Source organism: Amblyomma americanum, chromosome 4 (assembly GCF_052857255.1).
Source record: "Amblyomma americanum isolate KBUSLIRL-KWMA chromosome 4, ASM5285725v1, whole genome shotgun sequence".
NCBI classification, from domain to species: Eukaryota; Metazoa; Arthropoda; class Arachnida; order Ixodida; family Ixodidae; genus Amblyomma; species Amblyomma americanum.
In genome coordinates this window covers 100261253-100285478 of record NC_135500.1, presented here as the reverse complement: position 1 = coordinate 100285478, position 24226 = coordinate 100261253, and the positions used below count along the sequence as shown (strand labels likewise).

At 45.4% G+C, this 24226-nt stretch overlaps 1 protein-coding gene across 1 annotated transcript in view; it reads right to left on the bottom strand.

The window, feature by feature from the left end:
- Nucleotides 1–24226, bottom strand: part of LOC144129714 (apical endosomal glycoprotein-like) — a 210625-nt gene that overhangs the window by 14493 nt on the left and 171906 nt on the right. The window contains exons 30-36 of the mRNA XM_077663811.1: nucleotides 23634–23739; nucleotides 16919–17066; nucleotides 13443–13536; nucleotides 11396–11506; nucleotides 6097–6344; nucleotides 3900–4131; nucleotides 3665–3787 (exon numbers count right to left, since the gene is read on the bottom strand). Coding sequence (XP_077519937.1) covers nucleotides 3665–3787; nucleotides 3900–4131; nucleotides 6097–6344; nucleotides 11396–11506; nucleotides 13443–13536; nucleotides 16919–17066; nucleotides 23634–23739 — 1062 coding nt within the window. The remainder of the gene's footprint in view (nucleotides 1–3664; nucleotides 3788–3899; nucleotides 4132–6096; nucleotides 6345–11395; nucleotides 11507–13442; nucleotides 13537–16918; nucleotides 17067–23633; nucleotides 23740–24226) is intronic.

The window sequence follows — 24226 nt, the reverse complement described above, 5'->3', positions numbered from 1 at the left end:
GACGTTGACAATTTCTGGTCGTACGCGGCGTCGCTGGAATGCAGTCATTTTTTCAGTGAAGACTTCATAGTCCTGTTCACCTAGCCGTCGAAGAACTTGTATGGACCGAAATAGCGGCGAAAAGTTTTTCACTCAATCCGCGGCGGCGAATGGGCGTCCAAACCCAGACTCGATCTCCTGGCTTCTATTCCGTGTTGCGTCTTCGTAAGTTCAAGCGTGTGGTGTCGGTCCGCTGCTAGTCTGATCCGTAATCGGGCAAGTCTTTGGGCTTCTTCTGTGCCCTGAAGGTACGCGCCAACGTCGACGTTATCTTCTTCAGTAACGTCGGGCAGCATGGCGTCTAGCGTGGTCGTGGCCTCCCTGCCAAGGACGAACCTAAAAGGTGTCATCTGAGTAGTGGCCTGCACTGCGGTGTTATATTTTCGAAGACGATGTAATGTAAGACAGGATGACGTCCAAGGTATTGTGTTCGGCATCGACATACATGGCGAGCATATCGGCGATGGTTTTGTTCCGGCGCTTGAACAATCCTTGATTCTGCGGGTGGTATGCAGTTGTCCTCGGTGGCTGGTTTGGCTGTAACGCAGGATGGCTTGCGCTAGTTCCGCAGTGAATGCCGTTCCTCTGTACGTTATACCTAGTGACACGGGCTGGAGCATTTTATTTTTCAATTCTATTTTCTTGCCCCACCATATTTTTTTCCCGTGATGAGCAGCCTGTTCTGTCGCAAGACAGTGCGGGCAGGGCAATTTTTTCTTATTTAGCCCGATCTATCATCTGTCCGTGATGAGCACATCGGGGGCGCCGTGTCGCAGCAGTAGAATGCACTCCACGAAAAATTTTGTGACTTCTGCTGCGGTTCCCTTTGGTAGGGCTTTTGCCTCAGCGTAGCGGTTAGGGTAGTCGCTCGCTGTGATGATCCACTTATTTTCAGACGTTGACTTTGGGAAAGGGCCAAGCAAGTCCATGCCGATCTCCTGAAAGGGCCTTGAGAGGGGTTCAATGGGGTTCAGAAATCATGTTGGTCTGGTGGGAGTGGTCTTTAGTCGCTGACAATTTGGGCAGTTTTCACAGAATGTGGGACATCGGCAGACAGTCGGGGACAGTAATACTTGTCTTGAATGCGGCGGAGGGTGCGAGAAAGCCCCAGATCTCCAGCTGTTGCCTTGTCGTGTGAAGCCTGTAGAACTTCGCGAAGACTTGCAGGTACAAGAAGGAGGTAGGCTGTTTTGTTTGCTGCGAAGTTGTTCACGAGGACATAATTTTGTACATGGAACGAATGCAATCCTCGCTTGAACGAGTCGGGTGTAAAGAAATCTTGCCTTCCAAGTACTTGATGAGGGGTTTTAAGTAAGGGCCCGAGCGTTGTTGCTGTGCAAAAGAGCTGGAGTTGGTGGTTCCAAGGATGGTGTCCTGATCATCACCCGCCGGCGGTGCATTTACAGAGCCTCGTCAGAGGCAATCGCCGTCAGAGTGTTTGCGTCCGGACTTGTAAACGACGGTTACATCGAACTCCTGGAGACGGAGGCCCTATCGAGCGAGGCGGCCTGGGAGGTCCTTAAAATTGGTAAGCCAGCACCGTGCGTGGTGATCGCTGACCACCTTGAAAGGCGGTCCATACAGGTTGGAGCGGAATTTGGACGTAGCCCTGATGATGGCAAGGCACTCCTTCTCAGATGTCGAATAGTTTGCCTCGGCGTTGGAAAGGGAACGGCTAGCGCATGCGATGACTTTCTCCAGCCCGTCGCTTTTTTGAACGAGGACGGCGCCTAGGCCCACGCTGCTTGCGTCGGTATGAACTTCAGTATCGTCGTTTTCATCAAAATGCGCGAGGATCGGTGGGGACTGAAAACGACGCTTAAGTTTCCTGAAGCCTTCTGCTTGAAATGATTTTTTTTTGTAGCGATAGCTACATTACCGTAGCATTTCGAGCCTTCAGCGCGGTTCCGCAACGCTGTCACGTGGTTGGTCACGTGGTGCGGAGCAGCTGCCGGCGGCGCGGCGCCGTGACTGATCACGTGGTACGTCACGTGTTTGGTCACGTGACAAGATTCCACTCGGCCAGCTGTAGCTATCGCGTCACGCTAGGTTAAACCAGAGCTAAACCACAGCCATTTTTTTACGGGGGGGGGGGGGGAGGAAATGGCGCAGTACCTGTCTCTCATCTCGGCGGACACCTGAACCACACAGGAAGGGAAGAGACAAAGGAGGGACTGAGAGAAGAAAGGAAGGTTGAGGTGCCATAGTGGAAGGCTCCGGAATAATTTCGACCACCTGGAGATCTGAGTCACCACGCCACCGCTGAGCCACCACTGAGCCACCGCGGTGTGTGCTTCTACTTGCGGCATTTGCCATTAAATGGAACTTCTGCTTTATCGGTTGGGTCAGAGTTTAGGCTATGCTCAAAATGTTTTTAACAAATCGACGCTAATACGCGCACAGTCCGTGGAATCTGCGCACAGCTTTCTTATCAGTCGTCGGTGGAAACTGTGCGAAAGCAGCGGTTTTCTGCGGGACTGGGCGTAGTCCCTCCTTGCTAACCGTGAGGCCTAGAACACGCACCTCTTCATAAGCAAAGTGGCACTTCTCTGCTTTCAAGGTAAGACCGGACAACTTGATTCCCACCAGTACTATTCTAAGCCTTTTCAGGTGCCGTTCAATGTTCGAGGCCAGACGTCATTTAAATATACGACAAAAATCTGCCACTCCAGGCCTGCCAGCACTTTATCCATTACTTGCTGAAATATCGCTGGTGCAGAACGTAGACTACGACATTTGTGACAATATTTTGCGCAGGTCAGATGCTTTGAAGACAGTCTGTTGGCAGTAATTCAGTCTGTTGAAATAGTTATCAATCAAACCATGTCGCTTTGGTGTCCTTTTCATGAGATACAGGTGCATATGACACTGTCAGCCGTGAATTACCGTGGAGCTATATTGTATGGAGGAGGTGAACAAACTAAGGGTTCCCAACCGGGGCGTCCTTTGTAGTCTTTGTTCATGATTTACATAGCAAGGATAAAGCGTATGCTATATGGAGAGTAGAAATGGGTTTATTTTATATACACTGAACGAGCACTAACAATAGCAAGATTACTTTTTGCGCATAGCCAAAGTGACATACATCTCTTCAAAGATACCCGTGGGAATGAGCCGCAAACATTGTATTGGAATTAGTACCGAAACTTTGGGCGTCATAGTATTTACGAGAGCGAGACTGGAGCAGTAGTAATGCAGGTACCTGAAATACAGCGCGTGGAGAAATACAAATGTATGGGGGTGTGGACTGCCTACCAGCCTGCCTCTGTATGCTTGCTCATTTTCCAGCCTGCTCGCCGGCACGCCTGCTTGCCTGCCCTCCAGGTGGACATGCTATAGTGTAAATCCCAGAAGCGTAAAAATTAAAGCAACAAATCACAACACGAAAAAAAAACACCTTGCTTGTTTCGTTTTTCATCTTAGCCTAACCTATACCCCCCAAGCTTTTGAAACAAAAATAGTGTGAGAGATGTAATTCGTAAACCACCGTAATCTGTGAGCCCATCAAGCAGAAAAAACGTTGAAAATTCAAAAAAATTTATTCTTGCAAGTTATTTTTATTATTTCTATTTTTTTTTGTAAATATATACTTCTGGCATCACGAGACGAGCTGCAATGAACTCACTTTCCATTTCCATGCGATAATACAGGCTGAAGCAGACTATTGGGCCGTTGGTCAAAGTCTGGCTCCCGAGAACTCCGTATGGAATCGCAGACATGTCATTGGAATCCAGAAGGAGATAGTATCCTGAAAATAAAACGCATATTTCATAAGCACAAACTTCACACTGAAAGCGACTGCTAGAGCTTGGGGCATGTAATCGCAAACAGCACATGACACTTATTACGAAGTCCCTCACCGTCCGCTGTTCCCAATGTGTGATCGTTCTCCAGGCCCCTGGATTTAGACACGGTGGGACCCTTGTGCCTATACCACCGCATGACGTCTTCGCGATCCATGACCTGCCAATTGCAAGTGTCCTGTTCGAAAGTGCAGCTGCCTGGAGGGGGACAGTGTTCCTCTTCCAGGCTGACGTCATCAACGGCGACAGCGGCGGAAAATTTTCCGGACGTTTTCCCCACGAATGCAATCTGCGTATTGTCGAAGCCAAAGCCCAAGGTAGAAACCTCGTTATGCACACGTCGAGCAACAGAGCTTAACTGTTTTTTTAATTAGTTTCTCTTTCCGCTTATTGCCTCTTCGAGGTTAGTCAGTCGTGCATTCTGTGATAATCAGGATTTGTTCATCCTAGTACTGGATTCGCAGCCCTGTTACTACCTTTATCGCAGTGAATTCCGACTAAGATGACAACGAACATATCACCGGTTTGTTATGCCGTTCCTGGGTGTATCTTTTCGTAACGCAATTGCTAAGCAAGCAAGCACCTGGCATTAAGAGCAGATGTAAATATTTCACATTTAATTCCCAAACACAATTACAGACATTATGGTTTCGTACGTCTAGACAATATCAATTTTGAAATTATCATGGGCACGCTACATCACAAGAATAATTTCCTAATAAAAAACTACCATAGAAAACTTGATTGCTTGATGAGAGCAACGCAAGACCTTTATCAATGAGGCATAGGTGGGCCGCGTGCATTGTAGACGCTTATGTTAGTGAAATGGACACTAGAGGCGATTGAGCTCTGTATATTTAAAGAATAAAAAACCAGGTATTATTAGAGGCTAGCCTATAACGACTGCTACTGTGGGGAGAGGCCCGGCAGCGGTTAATGCCTTGTTTGCACTGAACAAGCACAGACTAGCGTATGTCCCGACGGCACTCCAACTGAGCATTAAGCCACCAGTATATGACAGGTGGAACCCACTTTCCAGGACTGTTGAACGCTGCATTTTCAGCACCTAGTTACTCGTCTGTTTCTGTACTCTCGTGTGCAGAGCTCCAAATATAACCATGAGACGTTGAGGGTCCTGTTCGCTACTGCTCGCATTAGCCTTGCAGTTACTCTCCCGGTAATTGCTCCACCATAGCTACCATTAGATGGTAGATAAACTCGGCAAGTTTTAGCACAGATAAGCGCTCAACGCTGCTTCACGTTATTCCAATAAGAACATTTTTGAACCTCGAAACAAACTTTACGATAGCTGTTTCCATGCCGTGTGCCTTCGAAACCTTTAAGCGCGACAACCAATCAGGGGTGAAGTGTACATCAGCTCTTCGGCTCGCAAAGCTCGTCTTCAAACAGATGAAGTTTTGTGAACACATGACACACACGCCACAACTTAAAGCTGCTGGCGGTGCGACGCAGTTGCATTCGTGCTACATGCACGCACGAGAGATTGTAACATGAGCCACTGGTGCTGCTTGTGCAGCAAAATGCTACAGATTACTACTGCTGACATAAAGCGTCTTCTATGCCTTCGTCTACGTACTTCTCTCTGAACTTGTTAACTACGAAAACTAAGGCGAGTTCACAGTTTTTCTCTCAAACACCTAGGATTTAGGTGGCTTGCTCGAATGTTTCAAGTTGGGCTAGTCAGCACATAACGCGTTGCCGAATAGCAACCTCGAACTCCTTTCGTTTAAGCTAGTGGTATAATTTCTGCATAACCCTCGCAATCCGCGCCCACAAATGCTGGATATTTTGTACGTGAACTGTAAGCAAGCAAATAATAATTACAAAATTTTAAATCGGGAAGTGTGCATAAATAAGGCATTCCCCACTGAATTTGAAATACTAGTGCCACACAAGCCATCTCATTTTGCGCACATGTCCATCGTCAGTTGAATTATCATGTGCTCTATAAAATTGCACACAAACACCTGCCCTGTCCGCATTTTTAGCAACAGCATTTCAAAACATCATTTCTGTTAGCGCGACTATCGATCTTAGCTCGCCAGAATGGAAACCAACACTCTCGCTACATCGTCTCATCATCAGCGTGCAGCTTTTTTGTCAGTTCTGTCAACAGCGAAGAAAAAGAAGGAAAGTATATCATGCAAGACCAGCAACACCTTCTAGGATTCAAAGTTTAATACCTTTTCTCAAACGTACCAGACTCCCTTCGTGAAAACAGTAATTCACAAACCTCTATAATGCCTTGGGAGAACAAGTCGACAGCCGCAGATTTCCATTCCTTAGTGGCCATTTGGAATGTTGTTCCAACCCAGAGATGTTCCTCCTCGCCATTCTCGCGCAAAGCAGTGACATTGAGCATTTCGGCAGTGCTGCCATGAATGAAAAACCAGAACCGCAGACAGCGCTGATGTGATGTGCTGCGCCAGTGATTGGGACTTCGCATACGCCCTCCAGGATACTTCAGCAGAGCGACGTGACCTGCACTCGGCATAAACGGTTATGAGGCAAGTTGCACTGGTAGTTTCTAAAAGAAATATGAACAAGACAACCTTCTGGTTTTTGACGCAGGTAAACCTGCTACTTGTTATGGCGGTTTTCGACCTACCTTCACCGAAAACCGTCATAGCAAATAGCAGGTTTACCAGAAAGCATTCTTAGGCTGTGGTCAAATACTATCATAACAAGTAGCAGGTTTACCTGAGCGCACATTTAGGCTGCAGTAGAAAACTGTCATAACAAGTAGCAGGTTTACCTGAGCGCACATTTAGGCTGCAGTCGAAAACTGTCATAACAAGTAGCAGGTTTACCTGAGCGCACATTTATGCTGCAGTCGAAAACTGTCATAACAAGTAGCAGTTTACCTGAGCGCACATTTAGGCTGCAGTCGAAAACTGTCATAACAAGTAGCAGGTTTACCTGAGCGCACATTTAGGCTGCAGTCGAAAACTGTCATAACAAGTAGCAGGTTTACCTGAGCGCACATTTAGGCTGCAGTAGAAAACTGTCATCAAAAGTAGCAGGTTTACCTGAGCGCACATTTAGGCTGCAGTCGAAAACTGTCATAACAAGTATCAGGTTTACCTGAGCGCACATTTAGGCTGCAGTCGAAAACTGTCATAACAAGTAGCAGGTTTACCTAAGCGCCCATTTAGGCTGCAGTCGAAAACTGTCATAACAAGTAGCAGGTTTACCTGAGCGCACATTTAGGCTGCAGTCGAAAACTGTCATAACAAGTAGCAGGTTTACCTGAGCGCACATTTTGGCTGCAGTCGAAACTGTCATAACAGGTAGCAGGTTTACCTCAGCGCACATTTAGGCTGCAGTCGAAAACCGTCATAACAAGTAGGAGGTTTACCTGAGCGCACATTTAGGCTGCAGTCGAAAACTGTCATAACAAGTAGCAGGTTTACCTGAGCGCACATTGAGGCTGCAGTCGAAAACCGTCATAGCATGTAGCAGGTTTACCTTAATGAAGCTTTAGGCTATGATTACCCACAGTGCGCGAACGCCGGGGCCACTCTGATGAGCTTACGCTGTCGTAGCGCCCCTAGCGGCAGCTTTGGTCCCCTTATCGATGTTGCGAGCAACCTTCAAGACCAGTAAAGGTATATACTTTAAAGAACTCAAGGGGGGGGGGGGTACTATTTATATAATTTCTTTTGTTCGAGCTGTCCGTGTTTTCACTCCCGCGGAACTAAAGGTTGCCGAGTTACCCAGTGTATGCCGCAGGGTCACTGCAGGAACGGACGACTAGTCATGCTGCTTGAGCTTTTTGCCCCGCCTCCCCATTATTGACAAAAAAAAGGAAATGAAATGAACCGCTTTTTTTAATTAGAAACAAATGTAGCCTGCACGAGTGTGGGAGTCAAAATGCAGTCGAGGTGCATGTAGCCATGCTGGTCAGGCTGCAATGGTTGATTGCCCCTCCGCCGTTGTGATTTGCGGCTTTCGTGTCGGGCGCGCGGTTCATGTACTCTTTGCTGTTCTTTTTTAAACATGGGTACCGGTACCATAATTAAACAGACTTGCATGCCTTGAATCGTGGCTTATGGAGGGATAAATACGTAATCTTTAGGACTTAGTAATGGCAAGAAGTGCCTGTCGACACTGTGAGTTCGTAATTAGGCACGGGTTATAAAGGTGTCAGATCTAATCAAAAAGAGGCGGCTTTATTTATTCCCATTGTACGATTATCTTTAGAATTTAGTGTACGAATAGTGCTTGTTTTATATGGGATTTATCGTCCTAAAGCGACTCAGGTCATGAGGGACGCTGTAGTGGAGGACTTCGGAAAATTCGGCCACTTGGGGTTTTTCAACGTGCACTGACCTCACACTGCGGACGGGCCGCTAGCATTTCGCCTCTATTGAAATGGAACCGTCATGGCCGGGATCGAACCCGTCTCTTTCGTGCCAGCAGTCGAGCACCGTAAGCCCTGTACCACCGCGGCGGCACACGCATACAACTAATGTGTTACTGACGATAGAGGTAACATGAATTAGAGAGTGTTCAGTCAAATGTGAATGGGTCCTTAAATTGTGCAACTGTCGTGCGAAGTTCAGGGTGCTCTATCCACAAAGGAGTAATACTCTCGCAAGCGTGCCACACTTACTGGGGTTTGGCGACGGCACTGAATGTATAACTCTTTGCTTAGGTAAAAACTCCGCTAAAAGCCCGGCATTTGCTGTGGCTACAATGGTAGTGAAAAAAAGTATCACACCGCAAAAATGGGCACAAAATATAATGAGGACTTTAGAAGAAGTTCAGCTGCGAACCGCCTTTATTCACCTGGAAACAATTCACGTATTCAGGTTTTCCGCTAGCGACGCACAAGAACATGCAAATTCGTAATCATTATGATATGCCAGCAAGATTTCACGGGATGATATGATAAACCTTGGATTAAAGCTGATTCCCATTACGCGTGCACGTCGTTTCTTGGAAGCCATATATGAGCACTGTAACTACACGTGTAGGAAAAAAGCAGGCAGTAATAGCGCTGAACGTTCCTTGCCAGCAACAAGTCGAAATTCGTGTAAACTCAGCGCACACAGTCAAAATACTCCTTGAGCAAAATCATCTTATTCAAAAAAAAAAAAAAACTCGGGCTTAATTGGACACTGAACTCTAATGATTATGCAGCACATTATTTCGATGAACCGAAGTTTAAGCGACACTAAGAAAAACTCCATTTAATTTTTGTGCTGACTGCAAAATTGATTCTCTGGCTTTTGCTGGTTACGCTGCAGTTTGTCCGGCAGCTAGCGAAACATTTATCGACGAATAAATTTGATTTAAATTATCTTGTGGCCAGTCGATTCAAACTTCTGACTTCGTTACCGAAAAGAGCGAGCTTCCCCTGTTTTCCACCGATCCAGGCCACTGATCCAGGTCCGCGATATCTGCGCCGAGTCCGCGACGCTTGCATTTTACTTGCGGAAGTGCGGCTGACGGCGACGCCTGTATTTCGCGGTAACCTGTTGATACAAGCCAACTTTTGTTTGTGTCAGTGTCCACTAAATAGTTAACCATGCAGCTGGTTTCCAAAGCCGTTGACTAAACATTAATGAAATCTTCCTGCATGTCGCGCTCGCTTAATTTCGGTGATGATGCCGAGAAACTTTTGCTTCAATGCACCGTTTAAGATTAGTCATCAAAATATAGAGCCCTCAGCCACTTATGAAGTACAGGTCATTACAATTGTCCACGAAACGTAATTTTTTTTTGGCTGCAGCTGAGACCGGAGAGAAACTATGCGCTCAAAACTAATGTGAAGAGATGCTATACAGGTTTAAAGACAGCTGTGCTGTCGCATTAACTCAAACTGCCCTGCACTGGCGACGGTTAGAAATTTTCGCAATATATGTATTGCAGTGTGCAGAGTTTCGCGAACTTTCTAAGATGTTCGCCTATCTTAGTCATACGTTGAACCAAAAGTTGTTTAGTTGTTTTACAGTTTGCTAAGATAAAACATACTGTCACTGGATAAAACGATGATTCCTCCATCTGATTGAATGGTTTTTAGTTCAAGTGGAATTTCAACGCACAGAGACAGGATTTAGGCCTGCTCACTTTTGGCTACATTGGAAAAACTTGACTATTGTTCTTTGTGTCTGTTAATTGCAACTTACGTTTTCATGGTAATTTATGTTTGAAGAGGAGCCCATAAGACTTAGAATTACGCTCATTATAAAAACCATACTGTGTTGCTGAAGTTCGAAGCGTAATGACTTCACAGTGTCTTCCTGCTTTTATGGCGCCCGTCGATGGAAGCTACGAAACAAGTTCTAGATTTACTGTTGCCCACGAAGAAATCATTGCTCAGGCGTGGAAAAGAAACGCGCAAGTTACTCGAGCAGTGTCCCGTTCACGTTTTAGGTGAAGTTGCTTGTCTGTATCCAATGGCCATCGCCACTTGCAATGCCAACTTAGTGTAGCGTGAATCAGCAGCAGCGGCGGCTCGTATAGCAACTTTCGGCTTATAGCGCTCTTGGTTACCTACGGCTGAACTTCTTTCTCGGGGTGAAACCAAAACGATGGTGAACGCTTAAAACCTAGTAGTGACCCTGTATCACGTGCCCTGTAACTGCAAAATATTGTGACTGTCACCAAGTTTGAACCACACCGTCACTGAGAACAGTACGCGACCCAGTGGGGATTTCAAGAAGTTTTCCTCGCATGGGATGACAAATCAACCTTATGATAGTGCACTCACAGCTCTCTTAACTAGGCTCTGTGATAAAGCATCTCCTCTACATGAACGAGTCGGCAGAGCGGTGCGGCGAAAATCTGCTTCGATGTCTTTCTGTCTACAGTTTCACGGCATGCGATATGCAAGTAGAGCCAAATTATATAATTATTATGGTCTATGTGCGCCATTGCCGGACACACGTCGGTTCTGAAGCGCAACATTTCTGACCAGAAGTGCATTTTGCAGGAAGTGGTATGAAAATGAAATTGTAATATATACTGAGCCTTATTCTTGATCTACGTCGGTGGACCTCCGAGCATATGCCGTTTTGAAAAAAAACAATTTGCGGCCAGATGTGTCTCCTCCTTTGCGCACCGTTCTTCACCTTTTAAAAGCTAAGAATGTCACTCTACATTCACATCAAATTGAAAAGATGCGAATATTTTCAACGACTTTTTATTATAGAGTGATTATGTTATGCCTAGATGTAGTCTCACCGTCGAGTTCCTTCGAAATGAATCACCAGACTCACGTCATTCATTGAACTCTGATAGCTCTCTTCACCCCTCTATCGCTGCAAAAACAAAACCCCAACATTGATGAATATTCCCCCTAAAATTATCCTCATTATGTGCAAGAACACACACGAACTGAAATCCAAGTCATTTCAGTACTTCCAATATGTCATCCCAAGCCTCTTGGCAATTCAGAATTAAAGGACGTGACAGGAAAAATAAGGGTGGTGTGAACAAAAATAACATTTGTTAGATAATCAACAAGGGTGAAGTTCGGCGAAAGGAATAATTGGCAAGTTCGAATATATGTGCCATGACCTCACCAGCAAATGTCTCCGTGCTGTGATCGCGCTCTAAATCCTCAAGTTTTGTTGCTGTTGTGAGCTCCCAGTTTTGAAGTTTCCAGCCACAGGAACCGGACTCAAAGGTACACACTGCACCGCAAAGAGAGACAGAGAAAGCGCCTGCACTTACAGCTGAACACAGAAAAGACCAATAAAGATCATAGATCTATGCGTTATTTCACCACCGAATACAATGAGCAAGAAGTAGAAGAAGAGCTAGACCGATAAAACATGTTCATACAATGTGCAAGACGTACAACATGAGCTAAACTAATAAAACATTCACTCGCACTGAGCGCTAAAACGAACTTGCTTCCGCCTCAGTCAAGCTTCCACCTTTCTGTTAACTTGCCTGGGCTACCAATAATGTACTAAAGGCTTCAGATGAAAAAAGCTAGGGAGTTCTGACGCAACGCCCCGCAAGTGACGACCATTCATTTCTTAAGCGCAAATTACATCACACTCTGCCTCGCCAAAACATTAATTAAAATTAAGATTACTCATTTAAACGGACTCGTTCTTACCATGAATGAACGAAAAATAACTGCGAGCGAATGATCTCAGAGCTAAAAATTATAATTACTGAAATTTTATCTAGACGCTAAGTAACTTTAAGGGTTCCAACCGCCTTGTTCCATGAAGTGCGCATTATTTTCTAATGCGAATGTTGTTATAACACCTCTTTATAGCTTTAAAAGCTACATTAGGGGGACTTAACTGACTCTTCTGTTTCGAAGTATCCATGGAACCTATTCTTTTTTTTTTTAGTCGTCAATTATTTTTCCCGTCCCCAAGTGCACTCTATTTGCGGTAATGAATGATTAAAAATAAGCCTCCGTATAACGCCGTAGTAGTCTGAGCTTAAAATTTCTACGCTTTCTAAACTTAACAAAGAATAATTCTGTTTGAAATGCAAGATCGCGGCGTCACTGCAAAAGCGATATGTCGCCGACATTGATCACCTGTTTGCAAGGAAATCTGTCTTAGCTTTCGTTTTTCCATTTAGGGTAGCATCCCGCGTGGCAGCCTATAGTGTGCACTGAGGTAGTCCGGCCGATCGAGATGCGGTCGTGGAGAATAGGAAAACCTCAGCTGCAAAGCTGGCCTTCGCAATGGGCGTCAGCATTGACTAGAGTAGAGAACTGTTGCGGACCATCCAATTGGCTGCTTCGGTGGGAGAGGGCGGCAGGAACGGAGCGCGGCGGAGCCAATCCGCGGTGCGAAAAGTACATCGTAGTTAGGCGCATTCGTGTCGCTCCGAAAAGGGGTAAAGCCAGCCGCGGAGTGCAGGCTGTAGGCTCAGAATCTAGTTTCGGAGCGGTTACGACGAGCAAAGCTGCGCTCGTGCAGCTGTTTGAGCGGCTGTTTTAGTGCTCGGCGCTTCCGGTTACCGCTATGATCGCCGCACTGGCGTGTCCGTCACTGATTCCGGCCAGGAGATGAGGCGAGAACCTAAGTGAAAATGCAGTCCAAAGCAGGAGTTTTCATACAAGTGTTGCCCTACGTTTGCACCATGTTGGAGTGATCGGTCCATCGGTGTTTACTAATCGGTTTCTCATCGATTCTGTGCCGGGCAGCGAAATTGCAGCGATGCAGTGACGAGTGCTTCTGCATCGTGAAGCTCAACCAGCGTGTATGTGTAAGCCTGAACTCTGGGCAGTTTCCTGGAACGCGATCAAGCCGAAGACCGCAAGCGGAAGAAGGCCCAATATGCACGTGAACGTAGAGACGCCAAAATGGAGCTGTGAGATACACAACCGGCAGTCGCCTGCGAGACGCCTAAACTGGCCTGCTGCTCCAGACCTCTCGGCCGCTTATGTCAATGAGCTTTCGCTAATAAAGCATTCAGCTGGTAAGCTTTGCGTAACTAATTTCTTTGCAGGAAAAGTCTGCTAAAGAGCTGCTTCTATTAGACCGCCTAGAAGAGGTGTTCACAAAGGAGACAATAATACCTAAGGATAACTAATTCCACACTTTCATACGATGTCCACACTAATACACAAGTGGAGCTTAAATACGGCTTTACCTTTGTCTGTGTTGCATTCGCCGTCTTGCATGGTGAACCTGTTCACGGCAATACTAGCAGGTATATGAGCAAGCAGGTAAGCCCTAAACACGAGCTGCAAGAAGAAAACAATGGCTGATTATATTCAAGGCGATAAATACGCTGGATTCACGTTCTGCGCGAATATTACAGAAAGAAAAAAATATCCGCGAACACCGCCTCAGTGTTAGACTTCAGAGCGTAAGCTACGGAAGCTGCAATTGTTTACATCCGTATGCTCAGCAAACGTTGAGAATGCCAAATTCAAACCTCCGCAGATGTTTCCTTTCCGAGAACAACCCTTCTAAAATGCAAGCAGCGCAAACTCATGGATTTTGCACTACTATTGCGATTTACAGCCACCTTCGCTACATCCAGTATATTTCCTTGTTATATCAGTAAATAAATTTAATAACCGTGTGCATCACAACTCGACCAATCGTTTGACACCATGCGGAACCCCCTGCGACAAATGGTTCGGCCATAACGGCCGTTCGAAGGGCCTTGCGATGTACGGCTTAGGGGCGCAAAGGTCGTCGTTGCCGATCCCACACAGTTTTTTGGCTTCATCTCAGTAATTTTATCCTCATGAACATTCCAAGTCACTTGACACCACTTTGAACGTTCTGCGTCAAACGGGTCGCCCACAAATTTTATGCAAATCGTGGTCTCGGGGCGAGGGTCCCACTTGAATGGCCGCTATACTGGCAAATATATAACAGATCGAAAGTAGAGGTATCAATCGAGGCACTACGCGCCCACTGTTGCAATGCGATATATGCGGTCGTGTGATAATTTTACCTTCACTGCAGACAGGCGCGTCCTTGACAAACGTAAGTAGTAAGAGCTCTTAAAACAATGGAGGTACCCTCGCTTAAGCCAGGATACTCCTAAAGCCACACGGATGGCGTGCCCAACTATGTCCGCCATTTTCTTCTTCACGACCACTGCGCCAACGTTATAAACCTGCGCCAACGTTCTAAACCTGTGTGGAATAAAAAAGAATATACGCAGCTCTCCTCTGGCGCATTCCCTTTTATAAACGGTAGTGCGCCATCGCGTGCGCCATATCTCATGATAGCGCACGCACGCGTAGCATTGGTAATCTGCAGCCTTCGTTCCCTTCGATACCTTAACATCAATGTTTCCATTTTCTCATTTGTTTCTCCCTTAATGTTCAGACGTAAGTCCAGTTGTATCAAATTATAGATACTGGAGCCCTTGTGAGGCCTATAACAGTAAATGCTCAATACGTAAATGCTATATACAGAAAGCAAAATAATATCGGACTCACTGTTACTGCAAAGAAAAACAGGAACTTGTACACAACATATAAATGAAACTTTATGCAGGGAACCAGGACCAGAACTCGGGAGATGACACCACTACGGCACCTCTTTCTTCCTTTCTTCTTTCACTTCCTCCTTTATTCCTTTCCTTACGGCGCAGTTCAGGTGTCCAACGGTATATGAGACAGATACTGCGCCATTTCCTTTCCCCGAAAAACCAATTATTATTACATGACACCATTGCGTAATGATTCGGGTCAAGAAATAAATTGCGCCAAAAGCACTCTAGCACTTTTTCTGAATGAAAAAGAAATGCAGACAACTGAGCTGAAATTTCAAGCCGCATGTCAAAACATGTTTTTATTTTCTAGCAATATACAATTATTCACCAAACAATGAGCTGCATTACCAGCCCGAAAAATCGACCGCTGCACTCTGAACATAGCTGTAAATTAGTTACAGCGTAGATAAGACATATAATCATAATCGTAAATTGAGAAGTGAACGGCAGAAAGCAACGAACACATTGTTTCGATTTCTGGGCGTTTAGAAAACGGCTTAATTTAGTTCTTTATAGAAACAAATTAGAAGTCCAACCGCCAAAGCAAAATTAAAATACGCCTTTCGTTTATTGTACCTTACTTTTCTGAATTTTTCGCTTAATCGGAGGACTACAGTAATGCGCCCAATGCAACATCATATATACAGCAATGTGCTTACGGAATTTTCAGATGAGTAATTCATACATTTAAACTTTTTTTTTCCTGAGGAGCTGTTAATAAGTGTGCGACGCAAGAACGTTGCTAAGGCATAATATTATTCATGCGAATATGACACCAATATGCTTGAGTGCAGAAAGTTTAGGAGTGCTATAATTGCAGAGATGTAAAAATTCTACAAGATTACATTTTTAGTGCTATATCTAAGCGTCTCACGAAAGTTCTTATTAATGTTCCTTTTTACTATCTCCCGTGACGTCTTACATGCAGTACTGAGCGCTGAGCTGTCACCGTAATTTAGTGTAATTTAGCGGAGAGCTCGATGGCAAGTCTGCATTTCAGAGACAATTTACACATGCTGGATAATGGTAAGATAAACAGCTGCTTGTCTCTAATGTTTTCTTACTGAATGTTTCTGCAAATAATATTCATATTGCTAGTACAACCACATCAACATAATTACCTAAGATAGCCAGGATGTTTGAGATTGAAGTCCTAGTGCTGAAATTTAAAATGAACTGTAAAATGAACTAATCGAGTTGTTAGTTCGAGATAAGCGTTTAAATTAATGATCGACCTGAGAAATCTCAAGATTCTTCCTCCTTGTCCTTTTATGTATAATTTGTTTCATGACGTATGTACTGGCATTTAAGCAGGGCACAGTTTGGGTATCTCCAAACTCCATGTGATGATCTAAACATTAAAAGTCTAAAATTTAGCCTCTGGTCAAGAGTAACCAATGCACGTTACAGCAGTATGCCTTAATATATATGCGTGCCTAATACTGTAGTGAGCACGAGTCAATAGAAAGCAGCGTTATTTTCATTACACTCAGCGCCGGTAATCTTCCACAAGACTCGAAGGAAGATAGGTACCTCATAGCAAATTTTCAGTTGCGTTGGCGTTTTTTACAATACAAGCCATTTTACCAAGTTCCTAACGACCAGTTATGGGCAGCAAAAAAACGTGTAAACCTCTGCAGACTCCATTTCTTCACCACAATAAACTCCTAAAAGTAAGGAGATAAGAAAAATCTTAGGGTAGTAATCGGCTACGTACAGATACAAACTTCTATCCTTTATAGTGAATGAGCGGCATGATGTGGCCGCGCTTGTTTCAATGCCCACGATGATGCTTCAGCTCACAGCGCCTCCGAAATTCTCAGTGACCACCCGACTGGGTTGTCTATTGTGCATGAACGAGCTGCTACGCTTTTAGTGTTTCCAGATTAGTGTGTCAGCTAACTTCTGTTATGGTGCCAGTATAGCGTGAGTAAACAAGAACATCCTATTGATGCATATACACGGCTGGATTGCTGCCGACTCTTTTTTTCAACTTATTTGTGCATTACAGAAAACAAAAAAGAGCAAGAAATAGTGACAAACTGACAGTTAAAACAGAAAACAACACCACTCGAAAGGCTAACAAAGATTTTAAAAAATGTTACCACCTGATGAGGTACATGGTACCGCAGCTGAACCTGGCCCTGGTGCCAGTCCTTGCCCTGTGGTCCAGCACGCATCCATATCACGGACTCATCCCCATCTGCCCGTACGAAAAGGACGAGGCCATCGCTGTTCGGATGCCACATATTGTACCTGTGTGGTAATTAAGTATTCAGTTGATCTCTTGCGATACTTGACGCAAAACTGCAGTACAAAAGTCTAACCGAAAACAAGTTGATCACACTTTATTGGTAGGATCTCTAAATACTGGAAACTGCAAAAACAATAAAAAATCCTTATTTTCGGCGCTTATGAGGACACTTATATATATATATATATATATATATATATATATATATATATATATATATATATATATATATATATATATATATATATATATATATATATATATATATATATATATATATATATATATATATATATATATATATATATATATATATATACGCAAAATTTCGCGGCGTGCATTGGCGTATTTGTATAAAGAATAAAATAAAATGCGAAGCTCTTCGCAGTGAGACATCTATTGTCGAGGTTTCAGCCGGTGCCCGACTTTCAGAAAAGCCGGGCCCCAGCAAAAACATCGACAAATAAATGTCTCACTCAAAAGTGCGTGCCGTTTTCTTCTGTGTACATAAATAAGCAATGTCACGCACCTCACATGTGCGTGTTTTTACAGTTTATTGTCAGTCGCCTTTGGACGTGGTCTTGTCGGCGCGCTGCCAGTGACCGTGGGACCAGAACGGAGAAATCTAAACCAACGCTGGCGAAACTTTCCTTCTCGCCCTGATGCCTATATACTGCGTCAACAACAGCGTCGTCGTGGTCCCGCGGTTGACAAATGCAGCGTGCGGCTCGTGGTAGCCTAAACTTCTGTCCTGCAGCCTGAAAGGCGTACACGCAGTCCTTCTGGCACTTGATGAGGGAGACAACAGTGCTGCGTGAGTTGACGTAATTGCGTAGTGTGCACGCCCGCGGCACAGGTCCCGTGGCGCCATGCATCAGCAATGCTAGCAACCAATTTTAATTTGTTTTATTTTTCAACGTAGTGGTTGAGAGAGTGGTGGCCGTGGCAGCGTCTGGCCGAGATATAGTACTCTAGCCGAAGCGAAAATCTTAGCGTTCGTGTGTAGCACGTATTAGCCCGATCCTCTCTTCTTAGGGACGTGGCGAGCGGTGGTAGCGCTGGTCGCGTACATAAAAAGCGGCAATGAAATCCGAGCGCGCTGTCGCTCGCGAAGAAAAGCAAACGGAACAAAAGCGACTGATGAGCGACGCTCCCCAAGACTCGAGTGCGGCTCCTATAGGGGGTGAGGCGGCAGTTCGACATGGCGGATAAGGCGGTTATGGCGCCGCTGCCATATAGCGTGCGTCTCTAAAAGCAAAGCGGCTTCTTGACGTTGCGGCATCTTGTGAGTTTTAGCGTCGAGATAAGCAGCAGGAAGTCATTCTCAGATATTTTTAGGAACCTTTGCTGGAGTATGGGTGCATTACAGGCCCGAAATAAATATTCTTCAATATGAGTATGTAATTGCTAGTTCACAGGTGTCGCAAGACCTCTGTTGGCGCTGATACATCAAACTCGGCCCAGTTAACTGCAACAAACACTTCAAATGCTAATTTTTCTTAGCTTTTACATTATTTTTCTTTCGGTGTGTTACTGCTGGTGATTGCCGCATCAGTGCAGGTAAGGGCCCAACTTTTTTTTCGCAATTTTTGGAGGTTTTCGGCCCTTCCCCGAAGACGGAATTCGACAGTTGAGTTTTTAAGCTGTTTTCTGAAGAACTAATTTACTCACTTATGCAGTCAGACGTTATATCTGGCGCCTACACAACTACGCAGCTTGCCCGCTTATATACGGAATGTGTATATACTGCGACCAGATCTAATGCTTAATATATCCGCTACCTTGTCTGCAGTCCAGTGCACATTAGTGACATTTTTGGTAATAGAAGAGGCAATGTGTATTGTTAGAAACGGAAGTCAGAGGGTCATTTGAGCTTATTGGAACACCCCAAACTAACGCTCGAAAAGTGTTTTCGACTACGGAGGAAAAGCACTGTTATCAAGAGTACAGACGACCGTGGTCAATAAACGTTTCTGGTGACTAAGCCACTTCGCCCATTCCATCCGGCAAATGAAAATACAACTACGAAATTCTTGTCATTCATATCGCTATTTCGCAATCAACTTTTAGCCAGAAAAACCGCGGTGATAGCGTTTCGATGGAGGCGAAACGCAAAGGCGCCCGTGTGCTGTGGTGGTGGAACTGAAAACTTTAACAGACACAGGGGAGTTTAGGACGAGCAGGTCCTTGGGCCTCCACATTGCCCCACTGCACTCAAACGTTCATGTCCCGGAGGCTCATGACGCTGCCAGCCCGGCCTGTGGCGATGGCTTGCTTGGCCGGGTCCTCGGAGCGCAGTAGGGTCTCCCAAGCCTCCCAAGTGGTAAGGTGCTCCAGGCCCCGCGGGGGAGGATGCGCCGGGCAGAGGAAAATAATATGATCGCGAGTGGCTTTGGGGTGGTGGCAGATGGTACAGGAGGGGTATGTGTGGACTTGGTGATAGCGCGAGCGTATATAAGTAAAGGGTAAGGTGCGTGTTTTGAGCCTCCTTCAAAGTGTCGGGTGATAATTGTCGAGGGAGGGATGGGGTGGGGGGTAGAGCCGACGCTCGGCTTTGCAGGCCTGTGTCAGTTCACTGAATGAATGAATGAATGAATGAATGAATGAATGAATGAATGAATGAATGAATGAATGAATGAATGAATGCACTCCCATGAGAACTCTAGATAGGAGGCCACCTGTGCCCGGTTGAGAAAACCTCGGGCTAAAGCGCTGGCAGCCTCGTTCCCGGGACTCCCCGATTGGGCAGGCACCCATATGAGCTCCATGTGGCGGGGCGGGGCGGCAAGGGAGTTCAGTATGCGAAATGCAGGGTTGTGAGCTCTCCCGCGAGCAAAATTTAGTATGGCAGTTAGCCCGGGTTCTAACCCGACCGCGGCGGCTGCGTTTTTATGGAGTCAAAACGCTATGGCGCCCGTGTGCTGTGCGATGTCAGCGCACGTTAAAGATCCCCAGGTGGTAGAAATTATTCCGAAGCCCTCCACAACGGCACCTCTTTCTTTCTTTCTTCTTCAGTACTCCTTCCGTTATCCTTTTCGTTACGGCGCGGTTCAGGTGTCCAACAATATATGAGACTGATACTGTGCCATTTCCTTTCCACAAAAACCAAAAACCAACCGACTTTAATATAGCCTTTAATCGACGAAAGCTGCATGACAGCCGTAAGGAACAGCGGTGGTGCTGTGAAATACATGAGGGAATGAAGGAAAAATATTCCTTTGCTGCAAACTAGCCGCCGCGGTGGCTGAGTGGTCATGGCGCTCGGCTGCTGGCCCGAAAGACGCGGGTTCGATCCCGGCCACGGCGGTCGAATTTCGATGGAGGCGAAATTCTAGAGGCCCATGTACTGTGCGATGTCAGTGCACATTAAAGAACCCCAGGTGGTAGAAATTCCCGGAACCCTTCTCTACGGCGTCTCATAGCCTGAGTCACTTTGGGACGTTATACCCCCATTAACCAAACCTTTGCTGCAAACTTCCGCCCAAAAATATTTTCAGTATACTTCACATCCGTGCAGTGTTTACCACTGCACTGATTTAGTGCTGCTGCAATTCGATACGATAATTGTATAAAGAAAACCCCGAACAGGAATGTACTGACGACGCGGTGTCGTGGCGTCAACAAAGTACGTGGCAGAGGAACATACGGATCAAGGTGTTAAAACGTCTCACCAACCTGCCCAACGCACTCAAACAGTGCTTTTTGCAATTTTAACTTGTTTCCAGAACGAACATTTTTATTCTGTCGAATGTTCATTGATTCGCACACCCCAAAACAGCAAGATATTCTCATTTTTGAAGCGTATGTTCACATAACAAACCATTGCGGTCACCTGCGTCACGAACAGCGATCACCGGCTCGCTGCTTCAGAAAGAGGCCGCGTGGCGCCGCCACCGTTGCTGAAACGACCGAATCATCGTCTTTGAGCCGTTCTAGAATACGCTAAGCCTTTCCTGCAGTGGAGTTCGTCGCAACATACCGTCTGGCACGGTGGCTCAGTGGTCATCGTGCTCGACTTTTGACACGAAAAACGTGGGTTCGGTCTCGGCCTATATGTTTCCATTTCGTGGAGGAGACATGCTACAAGCCCCTGTGCTGCGCAATGTCAGTGTACGTTAAAGACCTCCAGGTGGTCTAAATTAAAATGAAGCCCTCTTTGAGACGACAAACTCCCATAAATCAGCCGTCCTTACATCCACTCTCGACGACGAGATACTCTGATTTTTTTATTTTTTTGGCTACGCGAGACGCAACCAGAGCGTTCTCGAACTGTAATGACCGCGTGACTCCTACGATACTCGAACAGCTTGTCTGTGTTTAAGCGCCTGACATCGGAAGTTGGCTGTATTGTTTAAATTGAGCGTTGCCGCGAAATACTACCGCTCTTAGCCTGATGAGTATGCACTGTGCTTGCTAGCGTAAAATCAAAGCTTAAAAAGCTGCTTTCCCGGTGCTGGGCACATCTTCGCGCTGAAGCAGTTTCCCGCCAAAGACTTCGCTTGAGTGAGCGCGCGTCATGACTACCACATGAAAATATACGCTGCTCCATTTAATTTTCGCGAAATAATAAATGTATTCCCAGGCATTATAGGTGAACGAAAATCCAACCATAATTTTGCCCATTGTCGGTAGTTACTGACAGTATTTTTGTGTTTTACTCGACGGCGTATACAGCTCGTTCAGTCGAAAAGCCGTCGGCGTAGTCTGCATCGCGTGTCGGAAATAGTCCCAGGCTGCGTACAAAAATCGTACCATGTCAACCGTTTGAATCAGATTGCTGCAGATGGCGTCATGCAATTAAGCGCTTCGTGCAGCATAAACTTACTAGTTAAGTGCAGGGATTCAAGCCGGCAATCTATAACTAGGGGCTGCGTAAAAAAAGTATATCACGCTAATTTGTGATTCTGTTGATTGATGATTGTTCTGTGTGTGATAGGCGATGACAAGTTAATAAAATCATTGCTGTTGTTTAATTAAAGAAGTGAAAATATTGGAAAAAGGAAAGTTAAAAAGTGTCAAAATACCCAGAATGAAAATCCAAAGTTTCATGATGTTAACTAAGAAAATTCAGAGTGTGAAATTAGTGAATTAATCATTTGAAACGACTTAAAATGAAAAATGTGTTCTAGGTGCAAAGCTTCACAGGATGGAAAACCTATCCAACTGAGCTATTGTGTCACACCCTTTAGGCGGGGCTTCAGTGTCCTCTCCAACTTTTGTTGAACAGAACAAAGAAAATTGAATGTTGGTTTTTGAGGAAAGTAAATGGTGCATTAACTGTCTCACATCTCGGAAGACAACAGTACCACGTTTTTTTTTTTTTGAAGGGGTAAAGATTTGTGGTTTGTGTGGGCTTAAAGTGTCAAAGCGACTCAGGCTAAGAGGGATGCCGACGTGAAGGGCTCCCGAAATTTCGACTACAGGAGGTCGCATAGTATACGACGCACAGTACACGGGCCTCTAGAATTAAAAAAAAAATGAAAAGTGGTTTTGGGGGAAAGGAAATGGAGCAGTATCTGTCTCACATCGGCGGACTCCTCGATCGAAATGCAACAGCCGAGGCCGGGATCAAATTTCCGTCTTTCGGGTCAACAACCGATTACCATAACAACTGAGCCACCGCGGCGGCAGAGAAAGGAGGGAGTTAAAGATGATGGGAAGAGGTGCCGCAGTGGAGGGCTCCGGAATAACTTTGACCACTTGGGGATCGTCAACATGCGCTGGCATCACACAGCCCACGGGTGCCTTAGCGTTTCGCCTCCATCGAAACGCTGCCGCCGCAGTTTCAGTTTCTCCTAAGCGTCACATTCGCGGCACCATCGACCGCGGCTGCGTTGACGAATTCTGCGCCTGAGAGCGCTGCTGTCGCGGCGCGCAAGTGCATGGTCACATGGGATTTTTTTTCATATTTTGCGCGCTTTCTTTTCAATGTAGAAAAAAGTCATTTATTGCACCCATAAAAAAAAAACAAATGAATTTGTCATTTTCTCGCACGCTGTGCGATGTGGCATCTGATATTTCGATGGAAACGCAATAGATAAAAACCTAATTTTTCAGTTTATTTCATCATGCAATTGAACAAAATACCAAAATACTGTGAGCAGCTGAATAACTACAAGCGATGGTCATCCACTCTGTGGAATTTGCCTGCACCTATCTTGCCTCGGTACATATTTAATCTTTGGATAAAGAGAACTTGGACTCCTTATTCGCCATGGCTATACACGATTTTGTTGAACGTGTTTTTGCTCTAGCAACACTCCAATTTAGCCCCGAACAATTCCTCTTTGAAGAGAATCATCGAAATTTAGCCCGTAACCATAACTGGCGTCTTATCAAACTTAAATCAGCGCGTCGTCTGAACCAGCGCTTTTTCATTTCCTACACGGCACACGTCTCTGCACCGGCGCCGTTGATACCGGAGGCGCTTTGGGTCAGTTTCACTACCAGCCCCATTGTTTGTTTGTGATCGACAAAACCTTGTATAAAATTGAACACCTTTTTGCTCTTTATTCTAGGTGTTAAGCTCTAGCCGACCTATGCACCCTTGAAAAACGATGAGGTCCTACCAGAACGTGAAACAGCGGCCGTTTTGTGGAGCAGGTTGCATCGTCGAGGACACCAGCTCAGCAAAGCTCCCCAAGTGCAAAGTGTTCGTGGCGAACATGTAACCGCCTGCGTAAGAACACATAACAAGCCAAGTTGAGTCGAGCTGCAAATAGAGACACAATTGCTGCAGAGCGAAAGAGGAGAATACAATTGGAACTTTTCCTAGAAAATTATCCCAACATTGCAATATTCTATTACAGGATATAACTTTTAAAAAACAAGTTGTCAACACTGGGCCACGGTCCGCGCCGTACTGTATCACTCCACTAGCCAGTCGCAAAAGTAAACGAAATCAGCCTTTAATGTTCGAGTTTATTAAACGAGGTGGATATCAAAATTTTAGAGCTCATAACTTTTTTTTCTCGTGATTCGCTTCTTGTTTAGGTGACAAGAGAAGTTTTAACAACGGACTAATTTTTTTTTTGTCGCGGAGGAATTCTGTGCGCTGGTCCTGAAAGCGGGCGGAAGTGCACTGAAGGCTTAAGTTGTATCCGACTACAACGCATGTGATTTTGACCCCCATAAATCTTATTGTGAGGAGATCACAAGAGAA